Raw genomic sequence first — 18,705 nt, 5'->3', positions numbered from 1 at the left:
TAAAACTCACTTGCATTAGTCGCTATTTTACTGCGCTATACTGTGGTTAGAACTCAATCGACCGATTTAACTGTGCACTTTCAAACGAGCCAATAAAACTCGTTTTAATTACTTGACTGGATAGTTGCGATTAACTATAGAACGCGAATTATTTTAAGAACTGGTCACGAGACATGTAACTACACAAGTATGAACTGTTTCTTATGGTAGACTGATTTTCTATCCATTCCATCATGGCTGTTTGCGAAGGTGCATATAAATTACATCTCAAGCTTTATGGAGTCATTGAGTTACAAAATCGCAGATTTCAATGCAAAAGCCTTGAGTTTAAGTTCTTTAAATACATAACTATTGTAAATTTTGCGTCTTCCTGACAGTGCCGAATCATTCAATTTCCCAATTGGACCGTGGGATTCGGGCATTTTGGGCCGTATAGAATTTTAATTATATGCAAGACTGACTAATGGTGGCCCTATATGATCGATTGGAACCCTGGTGTGTCACCTTTGTACTCATAAATCAAAGAGAAAGCTCGGGTGCTTTCAATTTCTCTTCTAAGTATTAAGGTTATTAATATTTTTAGCGTTCACCAAGGCGGAATGTACAGTTACACTCGGAAGGGCTTACGTGGGCTGCGACAATTTGGAATGATTTAACATTTAATGAGCCATTGTTTTTTCTAGCAAAGAATGGAGTACGTCGTTATAATTTTATGGTCGCGATAATTGTGGGTGTGAGTACTATGAATGTACATGAGAAACTGTACGTAAATCTGTAGCAGTTTACAGTAGCTCGTTTGGAAAAGCAGAACTTATTTTCAGCAGTCTTTCGGCGAGTTTCCTTCCTCTTGAGAGCGAATTTAACATTTCGAGAATTTGGTACTGGCTTTTTCACGGCAATAGTTCGCTGTCGAAAATTTACGTTGTTACATGTAGAAGGAATAATAAATTGTTAACTGATTTTACTTCTAAGTCAGTAAATTCTATAGGCAATTTCGTGTTAGCATTGTTTCGTTTAGTTGTAATTCCATCACAAACGGCATGAAAATTCCATGAGGCAAACTGAAATTAGTAACGCATAAACTTTCGGATTAATTTGTTTAACCGCATGGGGTATAGTTTTAATTTGTAAAGTAATAATTAATGAATTTGGGAAATTGACCTCGGGTAAAACATGCTTAAAATAACCGATGATGTGTCTATCTATGCGGTATGAGTTCATGACATGGTGGTTTTTGTTAGGTATAATACAATTTCTTTATAATTTCTACGTGGCGCTGCCAGAGATTGAAAACACAGACTACATAAAACATAAGTGGCCTTACTACAAAAACTTTAACCACTGTTTTACACTTGTCTAAAAAAAATGTGGCTCCAAAATGAACCATATGTCAACGTCATATTTTGACATTTTTTTAGACAAGTCTTAAACTGACGTTAAAAAGTTTTTGTGGTAAGACAGAAGGTATTTTACGTTTTATGGATTATCACCTAAAATAATAAAAAGATTATGCCGAATGAACTCTGTAACCTTGAGATAGCTTTTTGTCTGATACGAAAGGTCAAGGTTGGGTGAGTGGACGATATCACAATTTTCTTTATCGCATATGTCTGGCCGGTGCGGTTATGTGGTTGGTGCAATAATCTCGTCTATGCAAATATGTTAACTCTGACTGTTTAATATCATCTATACTAATATAAAGGGGAAAACTTTGTTTGTTTGCTTGTAATGTATAAACTGAAAAACTACTGGACCGATTTAAAAAAATCTTCCATCATTAGAAAGCTACATCATATGCGAGTAATATTATATTTTATCCCGGTACGTTCAGTAGTTCCCACGAGATGTGGGTGAAACTGCGGGAAAACGACTAGTGTTCTAAACTGATTATTTTTTTTGAAGGGTCTTTCTTTTTTATTGGTGCAAGAACCTCTTCATAACTCAAAACTACCTAATATATAATAATAATGTCGGGACACCTTTTTCACACACGGTCGGTTAGCCCCATGGTAAGTTATTTATTAACTTGTGTTATGGGTGCTAACACAACTGATAAACTACATATAGCTACATATATACATATTTATAAATACATATCATAACACCCAGACCACGGCCAACAAGCATGCTCATCACACAAATGTCGACCGAACCGGGAATCGAACCCGGGACCTCAGGTTCGGCGGTCCGGCATGATGACCATTGCGCCATCGAGGTCGTCAATACATATGTAAGGCTGCAGTTAGACGACGCGAAAAAATTCTTGCGGCCGCCGCGCGGCGACCTCGCGGTGGCCGCGTACTAACTGTTCAGTTATAGCAAATTTATGTTTTATTAACTAGGACGTAAAGTTGAAATTAATGTTGAGTAACTAACCGCGCGGTGACCGCGCGGCGTTCGCTCTTCGATCACACAGCGGCCGCGCGGCCGTCTCGCTCTCACACTCACACTCGAATCATGTATGAAGTTGAGTAGTTTATCAAATGTTTTAACATCCATTCGGAAATAATCTGCGAATTCTTTTTCATCTTCTCGCAATTGGTTGTATACTTGTATAGCGTATGAAATTCACCAAACTCTTCTCGCCGTGCTAAAATAGGATGAATCCAAAATTTTCTATATTTCTTTTTTATTTCTTTTTGCTTTGTCGGTACAAGTAATATGCAATCATAATTTTATTCTTATTAGTCAAATAGCTCATAACGAACACGTGTGAATTTTAAGAAAGACCAAGATCAACTGGAAATGGTTCGGGTTCGCAGTGGCGTGGCGTGGCCACCAGGCCTGACCGCGCGGCCGCCGCGCGGTCGCCGTACTTTCGCCGCGCGGCCGACACGCTGTAACATTCCGTGTCATATAAACGCGCCCTAAGATCGGTTATCAGTCAAATAACTAAAACCTGTATGTATAACCTGTATCTGTGTGCCTGGACTTGTGTGTATGGTTCCCATGAGACATGTGTGACCGATGAGAATCAATTTCCACAGATCATAACTATGAAAAACTTTGAGGAAAAAAACATTGACACAAATTAAATTCGTGACTTATATTTTAGCGTTTTACGAGTTTTGAACTGTCGTAAAGTAAGTGGTCATGATAAAGGTGCTATTTGTCCTTGGTATTATATTGTTATAACTGGTTTCCAATGTAAAATCGTTGTAGGAAGTATGTTTAGAATCGTTCCATTAAAATAATTCTATAATATTTAGTATCACTCCAACCCACGAGTACACACATACACGATGTTTTTAGAAAAAGTTAAAATAAATATTTTATCGCATTGAATATCGAAGCAAATTGCTTAGTTCCAAGGACGCATGCACGCTCGTAAAATATTTCATTCAGAAAAAGGAATTCTTCAGATTACTACACAGTTCATACCTACTATATGTACATATGACTTTTCAAACACTTATGTTAAGAATGCGAACGCCAAATACCAACAACTGAAAGTTACCTGGCCTGCCGTGCAATGAATGCATAAACGAATCCACAATTCTGTGGAATAAATTGACAGAAAGATCGAGAAAATCTACGCTTATCCAGCTTTTCATTGCAAACCCCATATTATTTGTGTTACACGTAGATATAGAAATGTTAAGTTCTTGAAATACTGGAAACTACAGTAACAGTGGAGCTCACATAATACGCAGTTTTTTAGCACACCGAAACTACAGCTGCGTAACTCTGGAGTCGTAGTAAGACATGTGCGCAAAAGGTTACCCACGTGGCCACTCAGCATGGTAGCGTTGATCATAATGGTACTTAATCTTTGAGTACTATGTACTATAGACAAAAGTTGTTATACTACTGTGACAATACAATAAAAGTTTAAATAATAAATTAATTAGAGAGAGATCTATGTTCATTACATTGAACAATAATTCCATAATTCCTAAGCGGAAGTCGAGTAGTTCAAGGTTTGTGATAAGTACATGTAAATAAAGTAGGGTAACTATATTCAATGGCCAAATGTTGACACGTGCCAACACGGTTGTACCTAATGCAAGCAAGTCATTTGTATTTTTAGGGAGTGTGCACCATGCCGTTGTTTCCCATAAAATTTCCCTCATAGGAAATGGTGTAGGGGAAGTTATAGGGGCCAATGCTAATTTGAATTTATTAATTCTGATAATGTTTTTTACTGCTCATAATAATTCTTCGGTAACTAGATCCATGTAGACAGGTGGTCCCAAACAGCCTTTCAATCAAAATTAAACGTCAAAAACCAACTAGGCTCACGCTCCTAAAGAGTGGGTCTGGAAAGAACTCGCAAAAAATGGAAGCGATAACCCTAAGAAAGTTAAACAATGATCACAAAGACAGGGCCAACGACCATCTACAAAGCGAAACTAACCTAGGCTTACAATGAATTCGATAAGACTATAGGAATAGAGCGAGAACAAACCACGCAAAACTAATATGTATGCTAATCCGAATTGGTTTTGGTGTAACGGTGAATTCCATGATAAACTCACTGCCAAGCTCATATTTACATCATAAACCATGGGAATAAGAATGACGCTGGTGAGTTATTGCGTAGGTTCACGTAAAATTTCACCAGGTTAAATATATCTGGTGTATGAGTCGCTTGGAAACCGATGCTTCTTATATTCTAATGTCAAACATTAGAAAATTGAAATAAATTAACTAGCTATAATTATACTATGCTATTAAAAGAAGCAGTTTTATGGATGCTGATCAAGGTTATCTTGCTACTAATATGTAAAAAGGATACACTACAAAAGCTTAACATAAAGTAACATAAAAATCCTTCTATATAATTGTGTTTTATAATTTGAAAAGTGTTCCGAATTCCAACACAGACCTTAAATATTATTGAACCTTCACGCATTTTCAGCTGCATTGTTAAACAGAGTGTTGTCACAGAAAATGTTTTTAGAACTATGTCAGTGTAAATCGGTACTGACCTACTTATAGTGACGAAAGTTTTAATTTATGTATTCTGATTAATTAGTCACATAGTTCAGGTGACAATGTAGAAGAAGCAATGAAAAATTTATTCATAATCACCATTAGCATCTTAGTTAATTTATACCGGCTATCCTATCCCTGGCCTCTGACATTTGAACGTCAGCGTCAGGTCAGCCCACTGTTGTTTCAACGTCAGTTGTATCAACCATCTCGGCTTTCCATAAATATTTAGATGGGATCTATGACGTCACTAATGCGCTGCCCACAGCAACTACAATATCTGGACTTGATTTACGTAAGATAGTAAAGTACGCATCAATCGGTGGATAGGATTTACACGGAGCCATCGTAAATCTTTCGTAACGCTTTATTATTAGCAATTCTAGTCGGTTTTCAAGTTTATTGATAGCTGAAATTGTATGCAGATGATATACGGTCTTGTGTAACTGTTGGACTTTAAATTAATCAGATCATCACAATACACAACTTTATATCATGTATTTTTAAACCAATTGACCCAGTTATGCTCAAAGAATTCAGCAAAATATAGTGTGGTAGGAGTAAATATACGAGTTTATAAATGTGAATCAAAGTTAGCGAACTTACTAAACAAACTGAGATAAGATAAAAGGTAAATTAAACGCTAAGTGCAGCTGATAATACGCCGAGGCTGTCTCTAATCGGGTTATATTTTTGTACTCAGATGGAGGACCATGAAGATGAACAGGAACACAAGGACTCTGACGGTATGGACAGCGACGACCCCCTCACATGTACTGACACTAAGTACGGCAAGAGTTTCAGGTAAATCATTTAACTTTATGGACCTCGCCGCAGGTCATCTATGTATAACGATAATTGCTAATTGGTATATCATAATAAAATACCAACCGGCTTTTAATGACCTCTAAATAATAATAAAACATTAATGGCTTCCCAAGTAATAAAGGTTTGAGCAATAAATAAAAGCAAATAGTTCAGTTTTCCAAGTAAATCTAATGAGCTGAAGAAAACGAGAATTTTGCGTGCATAGAAATTAAATTATACACTTTGTTCTTACAGGCACTTCACTCGAGAAGCTTTGCCAAGGCTGGACAACTATAGAAATGTGTTGTCGCTCCATGCAGCGCCCCGACCCACATTAGATGAACTCCACAATGCTTCTTTATCAAGAAAGGTAAGGATCTATCAAAACTGGCCATGAATAACATTATAGGAAACTTCCGCGTGTCGATCGAAGCTATAATCATTGAGGGTATGCCTTCGAACTTACGACCTCCTTAATGCAGATAAGAGGAACTTTTCCATCAATAATGTGTTCTACTCAATGAAATTAATGTACTTACATGGGCATCTTCCAATTGATGGCACCGCATCCGTTTCCTGCTTCCCATAATCAATCGACCTACTTATTTTCTTCTACCATTACTGGTAAAGCTAACTTTAAGTACAGTCACGTGTATCGTAAAAATTCAAGAGGCACTCAACACGTGAATTGAAATCAACACAACTTGAACAATCATTGCTACTTTGTTAAGGAAAACTTGCATTATATTCGATATATAAACTTATTAATAATAAATCAACGTTCAATTGCGGTTGAACTGACCACATAAACTGGATACAGTACACAAGAAGAGTAATGACATGTAATAGAATACGCGTCAATAACATAACAATAGAATCGATATTTAGCTCTAAAAATAATGGCTTAACCGATGAAGATGATGTCTCAACTCAATACTGTGCATCTATCTTAGTATGGTAAACCACATAGCCATATTACGGTGGGTTACAGCATAGGATTCCAACCATAAAAGCTAAATAAGACCTTAGAAGAATTATGACAGTCTATAACTTTAAAAGTATATCAAAATATGCATGGCATTTCGGCAGACGGAGCCCAGGTAGCGTAATTTCAAAAATATTCGATGGTCACTCAAACAAATATAGGCCAAATACATAGTGTAACTCAGTTTAAGCATTTTCTTCCTATCAGCAAATTCCTGCTACGTCCCACATAGTTTAAATTAATGGTCCTAAATCACCTGCCACTTTACCTCTGTACTTGGTCTGAACCTTAACCCATAATAATTAGTTGTCCAGGTTGCTCATTGTGCTAATTGCGTCCATCAGTTAATTGGTCACGTTGTAAGACGTAGGAGAGACCTCTTCGGCAAACATGGTATCCTGGTAATGGCGATTGGATAATGTCGTTGATTTTCAGCGTTTCTTTCTCTAGATTTCGGGGGTTGAAAATCGAAACTGGTTTTGCAAGCTTCTTTCGAGGTGTACTTGATTAAGGAAAATGCTTACGTTTAGAAAATAACCTTAATTTTTCGAGTAACTTCTAAAGTTCTTCAACACTCCCCTTCTGTTTGGGTTTACTTTAATAAATTCATATTTGGATTTAATACTTCCCATTGCGTCGAAATCATGGTTTTCAATACTGGCGCCAGACTATTTACCTATCGTCTCATTTATCAAGAACCTCTTCAAATTCACACCGACCATTCAACAGATAACTTCAACCACTTAAGTGGCCACGTTCCTTCACAGAATCGATGCCCTATTTCAATTACCGAGAAGACTCTCGAGGGCCATAAGTAGTTCCACAGACATCCGACCTTGCGTAACTTGATCTATTTAACAGCATTAACCCTTGTTCCATGGGATTACGGCCCGTGGAGTCCTGCACTTCGTTAAGTATTGCACCGTCCTGATCTTTCGACCTCTTCATTAGTGCTGCATGAATGAGTGTGCTTACGAGTGCTAGTACGTCGTAATTAACGATTGATGCAATGACGTGACGTCTGTAAGGCTCTGTTATTGTTTGCGATGCTAAGTGTGATTTGAAATGATGAGTTGGTGATGAGAGATAAATACTTAATTCTGTTTCCTTATCGCCATTGCCATCTATGGTGTCATCTTTTAAATGGATATGTTCTTTCTTAGGTAAATGAAAAAGCAGATATGTTGTAGCGATATCCTTACGCGTGATTGAGATAATTGGTATAATGAGACCATGCAGTTTCCTTTGGTCATGAAAAGAATATAACTGTTTATTCCTCTGTGAAAAGTGAAAATACAAAGTTATACCGGCTTTTGTTGACATTACCTAACAAATCCATTGCGTAGGCGAGGCAAGAAGAGATTATAGGATTAATTAGTTTGCTTCATTAGTCTCCACAACTGGTCTGATAGTTTGAGTAAGTATAATAAGTACTTTTGCAATATAGTCTTTTGAAAATATTGTCGTCATCGCCGAGCTAGGCTGATGCATAACCTGAACCTAAGTGTCGTTTCCTGTCCTACAGTCTTTGTCTAAAAATAAGTTTCTCAGAATTAGCAGTTTCCTACTTCTCAGTAATAAATTCAAACGACTTCGTTTGAATTTTGTGAAAAGGAAGGATCATGCTCTAGCTCGTTATTTACCATAATTTGTTCAGCAGCATAATTACAGTGTTTATTATGAACTATTTTAAGTTCTTGTGTAATGTTCACATAAATCATCAGCCGCATTTATTTGAATAGTGAGAAATGCAACACATTCCTTGCTCCTAAAATAAATGGCTTTGACCTTACTTGCACTGAGCGATGAAGTTTATACGAGGTGGAACGAATAGTATAATCTCTATTTACATTTACGAGCTATTTTCTATTAACGTAGGTGTATATGTAAAGCGTTTGGTAATACTTATAACTGGCGTTCTGTTTCATCTTTCCGTCCAATCCATCCATGTTTGCTTTGCTTTCACGATTTCTTTCTGAATCTCCAAGTTTCTCTCATCTCATTACTCGATCAGTAGTAGTACCATCACCACTATAGGAAGCTTCCTCTCAAAGATATGCTACTACTGCCTACTTGGGCTACGGATCGTCGTCATTACCTTTATATACCAGAATTACAATACAACTAAATTTTGATTTAGAAATAAGAAACTCGACAAGAAGATGAAGTTCTTTTGTTGGGTTTCGCTACATTTTCTTTTGTTTTCAAATATAATTTGTGGAATCGTACCTTCATCTTCAGCCTCAAGCAATAGAGAAGGACTTGGCAACACCAGCGCTGACGTCATCGAACATAAAGTTCGGCTGGATCAAGGGCGTGCTGATGCGATGTCTCCTCAACATATGGGGGGTTATGCTGTTCCTGCGGCTGTCCTGGGTCGTGGGACAGGCGGGCGTGGGTTAGTACCTTTGTGTTTTAATTTAGGATTAATGTAGTTTTGTTATATTTATGGGGTTTTGCCGGGGTCTGCTTGATTAGATCTTTTAGGGGCTGAATCTTCATCTGTTTTAGTTGTTTCATGCGGTAATTCTTAAGAGCAGCCCAGAGACTCTATTGACTGCAACTTTGACATTTTTATTATACGGTATTTTGTTCGGCAAAATTCGCAAGAAAAAACTTTGAGTTTAGTTTGCAAATGGAAACAAGACCTTGTTTTTAATTTTTGTTCTCAAAGAAAACGATCAAATCTCTAGATCTCTCTCAAAGATCAAGCTATATCTAATGTCTAACATAAAGTGGACAATAAAAGCGTAATGTTCCGGCAGCGCAGTCAATGCTCCTGATCCTCACTACGTCTGTGGTCACCACCATCACGGCGCTCTCCATGTCCGCCATCAGCACCAATGGGGTTATCAAAGGAGGTAAGCTTTCTTTACTATACTATCTTTGAATTATCGTATTTTTAGGTTTCCGTACCTAAAGTCTGTATTTGATAAACCGTCCTGTATTTTGTCGTCTCTGTCAAATCAAAAATTGTTTAATAAAACTTGGCTGCAAAACAGCACTTTACCCAGCAACACATACAAAAATACAGAAAACTGGAATGAAATAGATATTTTAAGAGGGGAGAAAAATTTTATAGAGAGAAAGGAGGAAAACTCCGTGCGAGTGTCCAACTCGCACTTGGGCGGTTTCTTGAAGTATTACCAAGAATCTTTCTTGTAACATAAAATTTCACACAATCACTACATCACGACAAGGCTCTATATCCATACAATACATATCACGGGTCATTAACAGAAGTAGTCGTAATAACTTATAATAACAAAGCCATCACACGCGAGATGGATTGCAAATTGCAAACTATAATCATGTTATTGTTTATTAAACAGAGACACGTGCGACTAGTACTATCAATCTATTGCAAAACTTCAAGCTGAGTAATTGATTTATCATCAGGTACTCGCACCATAATTACCTACTATTCATTTTTAACACGCTTATATCTGATCCGATTGATACTTCGATTGGTCCCAGAGAACAAAAATAAATTGATACCTCACACGCCCAAAAAGGCTATGTATGGTTACGAAAATGTTTAATATTCTTGGTGAAATACGCTGAAAATAAGTCGTATCTGCCATTATCAACGAAAAATCCGTGGAATGGGACAGCAATGCGATACAAAAACACATGAGACCATAGAACCAACTAACACTTTTCCCAATGAATATAGGTACCTAAGAAGGAAAGAAAATATTTTATTGGCCTAATACAAAAAACAATTTAAAGGTAATACAAGATACGACAGGTAAATTTCACAAAATGTGGTGGCAACAAGGTCACAGTTCGGCGTATTATAATCAATTCATTCATTTTATTTTGTTTAAATACTGTCTTCTTATTACTGGAAGCCGACCCCAAGATCAGTTTTGAAAAGGCTCGGAGGATGATGGCGATGAGTTTAAATACTGTCTTCTTCATCAGGTGGAACATACTACATGATATCCCGATCCCTGGGCCCTGAGTTCGGCGGCTCCATAGGCTTGATATTCTCCATGGCGAACGCCGTGGCATGTGCTATGTATGTCGTGGGCTTCGGCGAGTCGCTCATCACGCTTATACCGGAGTCCGCTTATATGGTTGATAAAGGATGGGTATGTATTTTTACTGATAAGAATTTTCTTAAGGCTTCCTGGTGCTTAAGGTTTAGACTTGCCAGTCTCAGTAACATAATTCTATCACTCAAAATTGTGTCATCAAATGTGAACACAGGCTCAAAAAGACTGTACTGAGCAAGAGATGTGTACATTCCACCATTTGCGTACTGAGGTTTTATTGCACATAAACAGGACAGGATACAAAAGGAAAACAACATGTTTGTGCACTCGTCATAATATAGACTCATAAAGAGCTTATTTTCAAAATATATTTTACTTAATTTATTTCAAAATATCTGAACAGCTAACGTCTACATCTATACTAAAACAATATTATACCACACCACTCCACTGATTTCGCCCTTAATTTCTTTCAGGACCAAGCGATCTACGGCTGTATAACAATAGTCCTACTAACGGGTATTGTAATGGTCGGCATGGAATGGGAGGCGAAAGCTCAAATAGTCCTACTGGTGATCCTACTGGCGGCCATTGCAGACTTCTGTATAGGGTCCATTATAGGACCTAAGAGCGATCTGGAGTTGGCGCAGGGATTTGTGGGGTATAATTGTAAGTGTTTTTGTGTTTTAAAAAGATAATTGAAGTGTTAATGGTTACATTTTGTGTATAGCGTGAAAAAAAAGTTGTTGATTAAATTATAATGTTAATGTATCATAGTGATATCGAATAATATGAGCTTTTACGTCTTTAACAACCCACCTTTTAGTTCAGGAGAATATAAGGAACTTTTTATCCTTTTACGTAGAAGTATCAGAATGCACAAGTCAATGAATAAGCTTTGATAAATGTTGGTTGATGAAAAATTAATTAAAAATGCAATTAAAAAGATCGATGTACTTGTTTAATCACGCATTTATTATATCACACAATTATTATATTCCAAATATTGTTTATTTGTTACAGGGACAGTGTTACAGAGTAACATAGGTCCAGACTACAGGTTCTTTGAAGGCGTGGAGCATAACTTCTTCTCCGTGTTCGCGATATTCTTCCCCGCCGCCACAGGAATATTGGCTGGCGCTAATATTTCCGGTGATCTGAAGGTACGTTCCTTATTGTAACAGAAGTAATTGACATCCAGCTTGTTTTGGCAAACTTAGTGAAAGTTACTCAATACTTTTTATATAGAGTAATATAATATAAGTTAATATGAACATTATGAAATTATAGGATTTAGTTGACATTTTAATTGCCTTTATCAGCCATTTGACAGCATTCCACAATATTAAAAAAGATAACTTTAATAAAAAAAAAGAAGAAAACGAAGTTTACGACCCCTTTTGTCAAAAGTTTTTTTAACTTGTCAGAACAATAAAGACTGCCTCTACAATGCATGGCGAATTTCGACCTTATTGTATTTCACTGTCATATATTATGTATGTAATTTGTCTATAGTACCTACCTCTAAACATACCCAACTCTATATACTCACCACAGACTTAATCTCTTACAGGACCCTCAAAAATCAATTCCCAAAGGCACCCTCCTAGCTATCCTGCTAACCACCATCTCGTACCTGGTGATAGCCCTGCTCGCGGGCTGGACGGTGCTGCGCGACGCGTCGGGGGACGTGGCGGACATAGCGTCGTGGACGATGGCCGACTGTGCTGTCAACCGTACCTGTGCTTACGGCCTGCAGAATAGTAATGATGTAGGTATTTTTTTAAATGTCGGTCCTGTTTGTGATCTCTCTCCGGTGGTGTCGGATTTTCGTCCCATCGCGCTATGAGAGTGAAGTAATAGTGAGTGCACCTGTGTCCAAGCAAATGTGTCTGCACTATAATATGTCCTGCGCAGTTGGCTGATCTCCTGACATGAGAACAGCGCCTTTATTTTAAACAAGTTTAACATTTCCTACTGAAGTCTTGACTTCTTATCGCCCTTCTGATCTCATCTTGCCAGCAATATCAAACAGACGCATTAAAATATATATTTTTTTTCATTTTGAATCTACAATCACCTAAGTTATAAATATATCTAAAAAATACCAATAGCAAACTATAACGTTATATGTGATTTTTTGCAGGTAATAAGGCTGGTGTCAGGCTTCGGTCCGCTGATCTACGGCGGTTGTTTCGCGGCTACTCTGTCATCTGCGCTCGCGTCTCTAGTCTCTGCGCCTAAAGTATTTCAGGTATGTACATACATTAAATAAGTACTACAGTTAAATGTGCTGTAAATTGATCCTTATGACAATTGTTTAGAGTTGATAATTGCGTGATATTTCACACTTTAATTTTTTTTAGATTTCAGTGATTTATTTCAATTTCTCACTTCCGAAAAGTGTTATCTCCGTCAAAATATTTATTGAGTACTTATGTACTAGCTGTGTAAAGAGTTTTGGATACAAACTACAGAGCAAAAATGGTTTCCAATCACAAATTACGGAGATGGAGGAATCCGTTGATAACACACGGACCGACTGCGCTTTGTCTAACCTTATAATCGATGTTACTTAGCCTCCTCTTGTATTAGTATAGATTGCAATATTACGTTTCACTATTATTATAATTCCAGGCGCTATGTCAAGACAAGTTGTACCCGTACTTGGAATTCTTCGCAAAGGGGTATGGACAGAATAACGAGCCGGTTCGAGGATACGTGCTTACCTTCGTCATCGCTGTCGCCTTCATACTTATGGGTAAGTTCATAATGATGTACTTTATGTTTTTGGGAACTATATACGTTAGTTTACATAAGCTGTTTCACGCAGTTTCACCCGCGTCCCGGGGAAACTTCCGTACCCAGATAAAACATAGCCCATATTCAGTGCATATAGTGTAGCTTCCTAAAAGCGAAAGAAAGAAGAAGACAGAGTTTCTGCAATCTCAATCAAATGAAGCAGCAAATCTTTTTAAGTAAGTTTCAGAAGTAAAACTAATGATTTGTTGACAGGTGGTCTGAACCAGATCGCGCCGCTAATCTCGAACTTCTTCCTCGCTGCCTATGCGCTCATCAACTTTTCCACGTTCCACGCCAGTCTAGCCAAGCCTGTAGGCTGGAGGCCTACTTTTAGGGTAAGACATTTTATAACACCAGTAAAGATAACAAAATGTCTAAAAAATGTTTTATCGATATTTGTCATACATTTTTGGATGTTTTCTATACTGGCGTCAATTATCTATGACAGTTAATTTCATTTAAAAGATGATTAACATCGTCATTTAATAAGGTTTGCCCCAAATAAATGAATGCAGCGTTTCTTATGCCTTTTCTTCTCAGCATATCGTAAGAATAAGTAAAGTGTGTCATTTTTGTGTCGTTTTAAGTTCAAGATAAAACTTTTTTCTAAGCGTGATTTAATCGGTTAGGTTTTCTGCCTAATATTAGTTTTTTGTACAATTAACTTTATCGATAATATAATATTGCAGCTGTACAACATGTGGCTGTCGCTGGTGGGGTCGATCCTGTGCGTGGCGATAATGTTCGTGATCTCGTGGATCACTGCGCTCGTCACCTTCGCCTTCCTGCTCACGCTGTATCTGCTGGTGTCTTATAGGAAGCCTGGTCAGTATTTACTTTTGCAATGGGAGTACATGATCTGTAAATAGAAATTCAACTTGTAGGGGCAATCAATCAAAATAAGCTCGAAATTTGTTATGCATTGTAAAAGACAATTTTCCATTTTTAGATAAAAATGGTCTTACAAGGTTACATAAATCGGGTGTGTCGTTCACAATCACATCAAATGAAATGCGTTAATATACTGGCTAATATATGTCGATCAACACAAAGAAAAAAGAAAAATACGTAAAAATATAAAATGCATTTTTCAAACAAAGTAAATAGAATAAAAATGTGGGAAAATTAGAACACCATATAAAAGTCAGTCATTACAAACAACTGAAATTCTCCCTTGAAAACTGACAGCTGTCAATTGATCAAATCATTCGATACTCCTAACTTTATCTCTGCTTTACACATAATGTTGTACACTATAAAAAGGAAAAATGAGTCCTGTGGCTAAACCACTGAATGGATTAGGTATTTTTTTTTACAATTCGCCATAGAATATCATAAAGTATATGCGATAGGATTTAATGTGATTGTGAACGACACACCCTGTATAGTAAATATCACCATCTTTCGTGAGATAAAACATGGAGGGCGAAACGATGGTGCATTTTATTTCAAGCCCCAAGTCTTTAAATTATAACAGGAGTTCAAATAGTACCTTTCGACCTCATAGCGGTGATATAAACCGCAAATAATATTTCAGCAAGTTTTTTTTTCATTGAACAAAGTCATGTTGTTTAGTAACATTTTGAAGGGATAGGAACTAATACAGCAATGTGCACAATGTTGTCAGACGTGAACTGGGGCTCGACGACGCAGGCGCAGACGTACAAGGCGGCGCTTAGCGGCGTCTACCACCTCAACGCCGTCACCGAACATGTCAAGAACTACAGGTATTGTATGCAACAATAATAAAGGAAGCAGTATTTTAATACTGGAAAAGGTTCATATTGATTCCACCTTTTTGTTAATGTCGAGCATTCTCGAAATGTTATAAAGCACTCTTCGCTTTTAATTATAATGTCCTAGCCTATTGTCGGTTACGGAGGTTGTTCTCTGTAAGGAGTTCAGCCAGCAGCGCAGGACATTGTAGCGCACAAGCACTTGCACAGACACAGGAGCACCACAACTGTAGAGAGAGGATATTCTATAAATGTATATTATACAGATAAAATAAGCAGTATTGATTTAATTCGCAATTCAAAATAAATGTCTTGTTCCTCAAGAAATTTATTATAATTCTGTCCAAATTCCACCTACTGAATTATGGCAAACTATTTGAACGAGTTAAAATATGTACTATGTTCGTTGTACCCAGGCCTCAGATCCTGGTGCTGACGGGCTTCCCTGGCGAGCGGCCCATCCTCACGGACTTCACGTACCTGCTCACCAAGGGACACTCGCTCATGCTGTGCGGACATATTATGCAGGTAATATTAAGGCTTTAATTTATACCAGTAATGGTCTGGATAGACAAGGCTATGGTAACTTTGAGTTTTAAAAGTAACAAAAATTACACTTTGTACTGAACTGACGGCAGACTGCTAGTTGTATATTTTGGATTTATTCCCTAATTCGAGGAGACTTAATCTTTTCATACTAATATTCTACTAGTCTTGGTATTCACTCAATTAAAGACCCTCTAAATCTACCCGGGATGCTTAAACCCTCTAGTAGGTAAGACTAAAAATGGCACAGGAAAGATATAAGTAGAGTTTCTATAATCATATAAGTAAAATTAACCTTTTGTTTATTTTTTATATTTTTATGTTTTTGGGATCCCCTATTGTGTTCTGAAGATAGTAAATGTAATAAATAACTCCTAAGGGTCAAGTGAGTCACCGCGGCCGCGAGGCGCTGTGCAGCCGCGCCTACCAGTGGTTCACGCGACGGAAGATCAAGGCCTTCTACTCCATCGTCGACGACGTCGGCTTCAAAGATGGTGCCAGTGCTCTCGTACAGGTAATTATTTACTCATATTGTTTAGAAATAAAGTATATCTGTGGTTTGGTGTTTTAAGATTTTTTGCAAGATCTTCCTGTACAAAACTGTGGTTCTACCGACGCAAGATCAAGGCTTTGTAGTCCATTGTCGACGATGTGGGATTCAAAGACATCGCTAGTGCTCTTGTACAGGTATCTATGTGATCATGTTGCTTGAGGATAAAGTATAAATAAAAAATACAAATGTCCGAACTGATAACCAGTCAGTACTTAATACATTTTACACTCAATGTGTAAAAAATAGTTAACTAATTAAAGGCAGATAAAAAACCAAACAAAATATCAAATGGTTTATGTACGTGGTGTAACATCATTTTTTGTAAGACCTTCCAGCACAAAACTTTGTTCTGATTTCATTTCATAATCTATTCCCATAAAAGGGGAGGTTTTTGATTAGGCCAACACGTCAGCATAAATCGTTTTACCGTCGTATACATAGCTTTCAAGTAACTTTGCTTCTCTGAAGTTAGCCATTCTATGCCTGGCATATGAGAAGTAGTATTTTGTTCATGCATTTTTACTATATTAAACTTATTCATAGCCAACTTAGGCCAAGTGAAAACTGTTTGAGTGTAAAAGAAAAAGCTATTGACGGATAATTTAATTGCAGGCTAGTGGTATCGGCAAGTTGAAGCCAAACATTCTACTGATGGGATTCAAAGAGAACTGGCAAACGAGCGAACGAAACGAAATTGTCGACTATGTTGAAGTTATGCAGTAAGTATGATCAAATAGTTTCATTATTTATGTCAAGGGTATTAGGAAGATAATGTGTCATAACTTTCTGTTTTTTCGTGTTGCAATAAAATAAGATAAGGACAGGAAGCTACTGATTTAAAAGTTCTAAATTAATAATTTTGTGATTAAAATTCGTATTGTACAATTTTTTGCGAATTAAATGGTCTTTGACATATTTTTCAACCAAATAAATGAAATGTTAAATGAGTTATTACAGTCATAACAGATGATAAAGTTATCCAAAGAATAACAGGTTCTCTGTCTGATTCGTTTAACTTAGCCTTAGATCAATTTGATATGTTAACACTTACATATTATCCTTAGCAAAGCGCTAGACGTACACATGGCGATAGCACTGCTCCGTGTGGAAGGCGGGCAGTATTCATCCGACGCGCTGGACGACGACCTGCAGGCGTACCTCTCCGATGTCAACCTTAAGGACCTCTCTGCTTTCTCACGTATGTATTAAACCCAGCATTTCAAGCTGCTACAATCTGTTAAGAGATTTTCAACTTTATTTCTTAAAGGATAAGGTTTAATGTTGCTCGGGAAAATTTTACAAAACTATTTACGAAATATAGCTTTTGTAGTAGGCGGTATCACACTGACATATTTTTTTAAATCGGACGTATACTAATTGTGAGTAGCGTTTAATAAACAAATTGGACTATATTCAGAAGTCAAAGGCTGAAGAGTTTGAAAAATATGTAGGTATTAGTTTTAGATAGTCTTAAAAATAAATAGTACGCTCCGTACTCGGGTGGAGCCGCGTCTGACAGCTGGTGCTTAATAAGTGAAGGCCTCTAGCATTTATAGGTCTATTTGAACACTTATAAATTCGTCATGGATTAAAAAAAAAAAAACTATGGACAAATAATAAAATGGCATATTTATAATTATTGTGTAACGAACAAGAAAATTAAGTTTACCAATTACCATTGCAGATCCGTAAAATAAAATTAATATTTCTGAATCTATTATAGGCAGGCTTTTATATAGCGGCAACTTGCTACAAAAACATAAATAAATTACAGAAATAGATTTCAATGCGAATCAGCAAAAACACGTTACAAAACTTAGATTTCCGCCGCTCAATCCGCGGACCGTTTAAATCAGACTTATTGTGAAATACAAGAAAAGTTCATGACTTTACAATTTATCTAAATCAGCCCTAGCCGAGACGAAAATATTGTACAATGTTGACATAGGCCTACTGACACCATATCCGATACAATTACATGTAGGAAACTGCACCAAATCGATTATAAACATCGATATTATTCGTAGTCTCGATTCTTACACTCTTCGCTGCATTAGTGATAACGAAATTTTCCGCTAGTGTTCTAAATTAATTTGAATGGGTGTTAGATAAATATGTTATATGACTAACTAATCGATTGTCATCGCCATTAACTTACTTTCGATCGTAGTTTTCATTTGTTTGTTAACTCTTTTTAAGTTTGGTACGAAAAATGCGCCTTGCCCTTTTTGTTAGAAAAAAAACATGATTATTTTGTAACACAGACAGCATTACGAAAGCTATTCGCAAGCGATGTATTTTCTTTAATAGAAAAATCGCTTCCGATTCTCCTTCGCTTCG

At 37.0% G+C, this 18,705-nt stretch overlaps 1 protein-coding gene across 3 annotated transcripts in view; it reads left to right on the top strand.

Annotated features, from left to right (window-relative positions):
• The window catches only part of LOC124636842 (bumetanide-sensitive sodium-(potassium)-chloride cotransporter), a 31,134-nt gene that overhangs the window by 4,966 nt on the left and 7,463 nt on the right, over positions 1 to 18,705 (top strand). For 2 of the 3 annotated variants that reach the window (XM_047173031.1, XM_047173030.1), the window contains exons 2-18: positions 5,639 to 5,739; positions 5,998 to 6,112; positions 8,969 to 9,125; positions 9,493 to 9,588; positions 10,655 to 10,824; positions 11,205 to 11,397; positions 11,752 to 11,891; positions 12,302 to 12,499; positions 12,875 to 12,982; positions 13,366 to 13,489; positions 13,744 to 13,865; positions 14,220 to 14,355; positions 15,158 to 15,257; positions 15,683 to 15,794; positions 16,192 to 16,326; positions 16,978 to 17,084; positions 17,430 to 17,563. In XM_047173031.1, the coding sequence (XP_047028987.1) occupies positions 5,639 to 5,739; positions 5,998 to 6,112; positions 8,969 to 9,125; positions 9,493 to 9,588; positions 10,655 to 10,824; positions 11,205 to 11,397; positions 11,752 to 11,891; positions 12,302 to 12,499; positions 12,875 to 12,982; positions 13,366 to 13,489; positions 13,744 to 13,865; positions 14,220 to 14,355; positions 15,158 to 15,257; positions 15,683 to 15,794; positions 16,192 to 16,326; positions 16,978 to 17,084; positions 17,430 to 17,563 (2,248 nt within the window). Of the gene's footprint in view, positions 1 to 5,543; positions 5,567 to 5,638; positions 5,740 to 5,997; positions 6,113 to 8,968; positions 9,126 to 9,492; positions 9,589 to 10,654; positions 10,825 to 11,204; positions 11,398 to 11,751; positions 11,892 to 12,301; positions 12,500 to 12,874; positions 12,983 to 13,365; positions 13,490 to 13,743; positions 13,866 to 14,219; positions 14,356 to 15,157; positions 15,258 to 15,682; positions 15,795 to 16,191; positions 16,327 to 16,977; positions 17,085 to 17,429; positions 17,564 to 18,705 lie in introns of those variants that run through there. The other variant, XM_047173032.1, reaches the window with a different exon arrangement.

The sequence above is a fragment of the Helicoverpa zea genome, chromosome 15, assembly GCF_022581195.2.
Source record: "Helicoverpa zea isolate HzStark_Cry1AcR chromosome 15, ilHelZeax1.1, whole genome shotgun sequence".
NCBI lineage: Eukaryota > Metazoa > Arthropoda > Insecta > Lepidoptera > Noctuidae > Helicoverpa > Helicoverpa zea.
The sequence above is the reverse complement of the archived record's forward strand: the minus strand, read 5'-3'. Positions and strand labels throughout refer to the sequence as shown.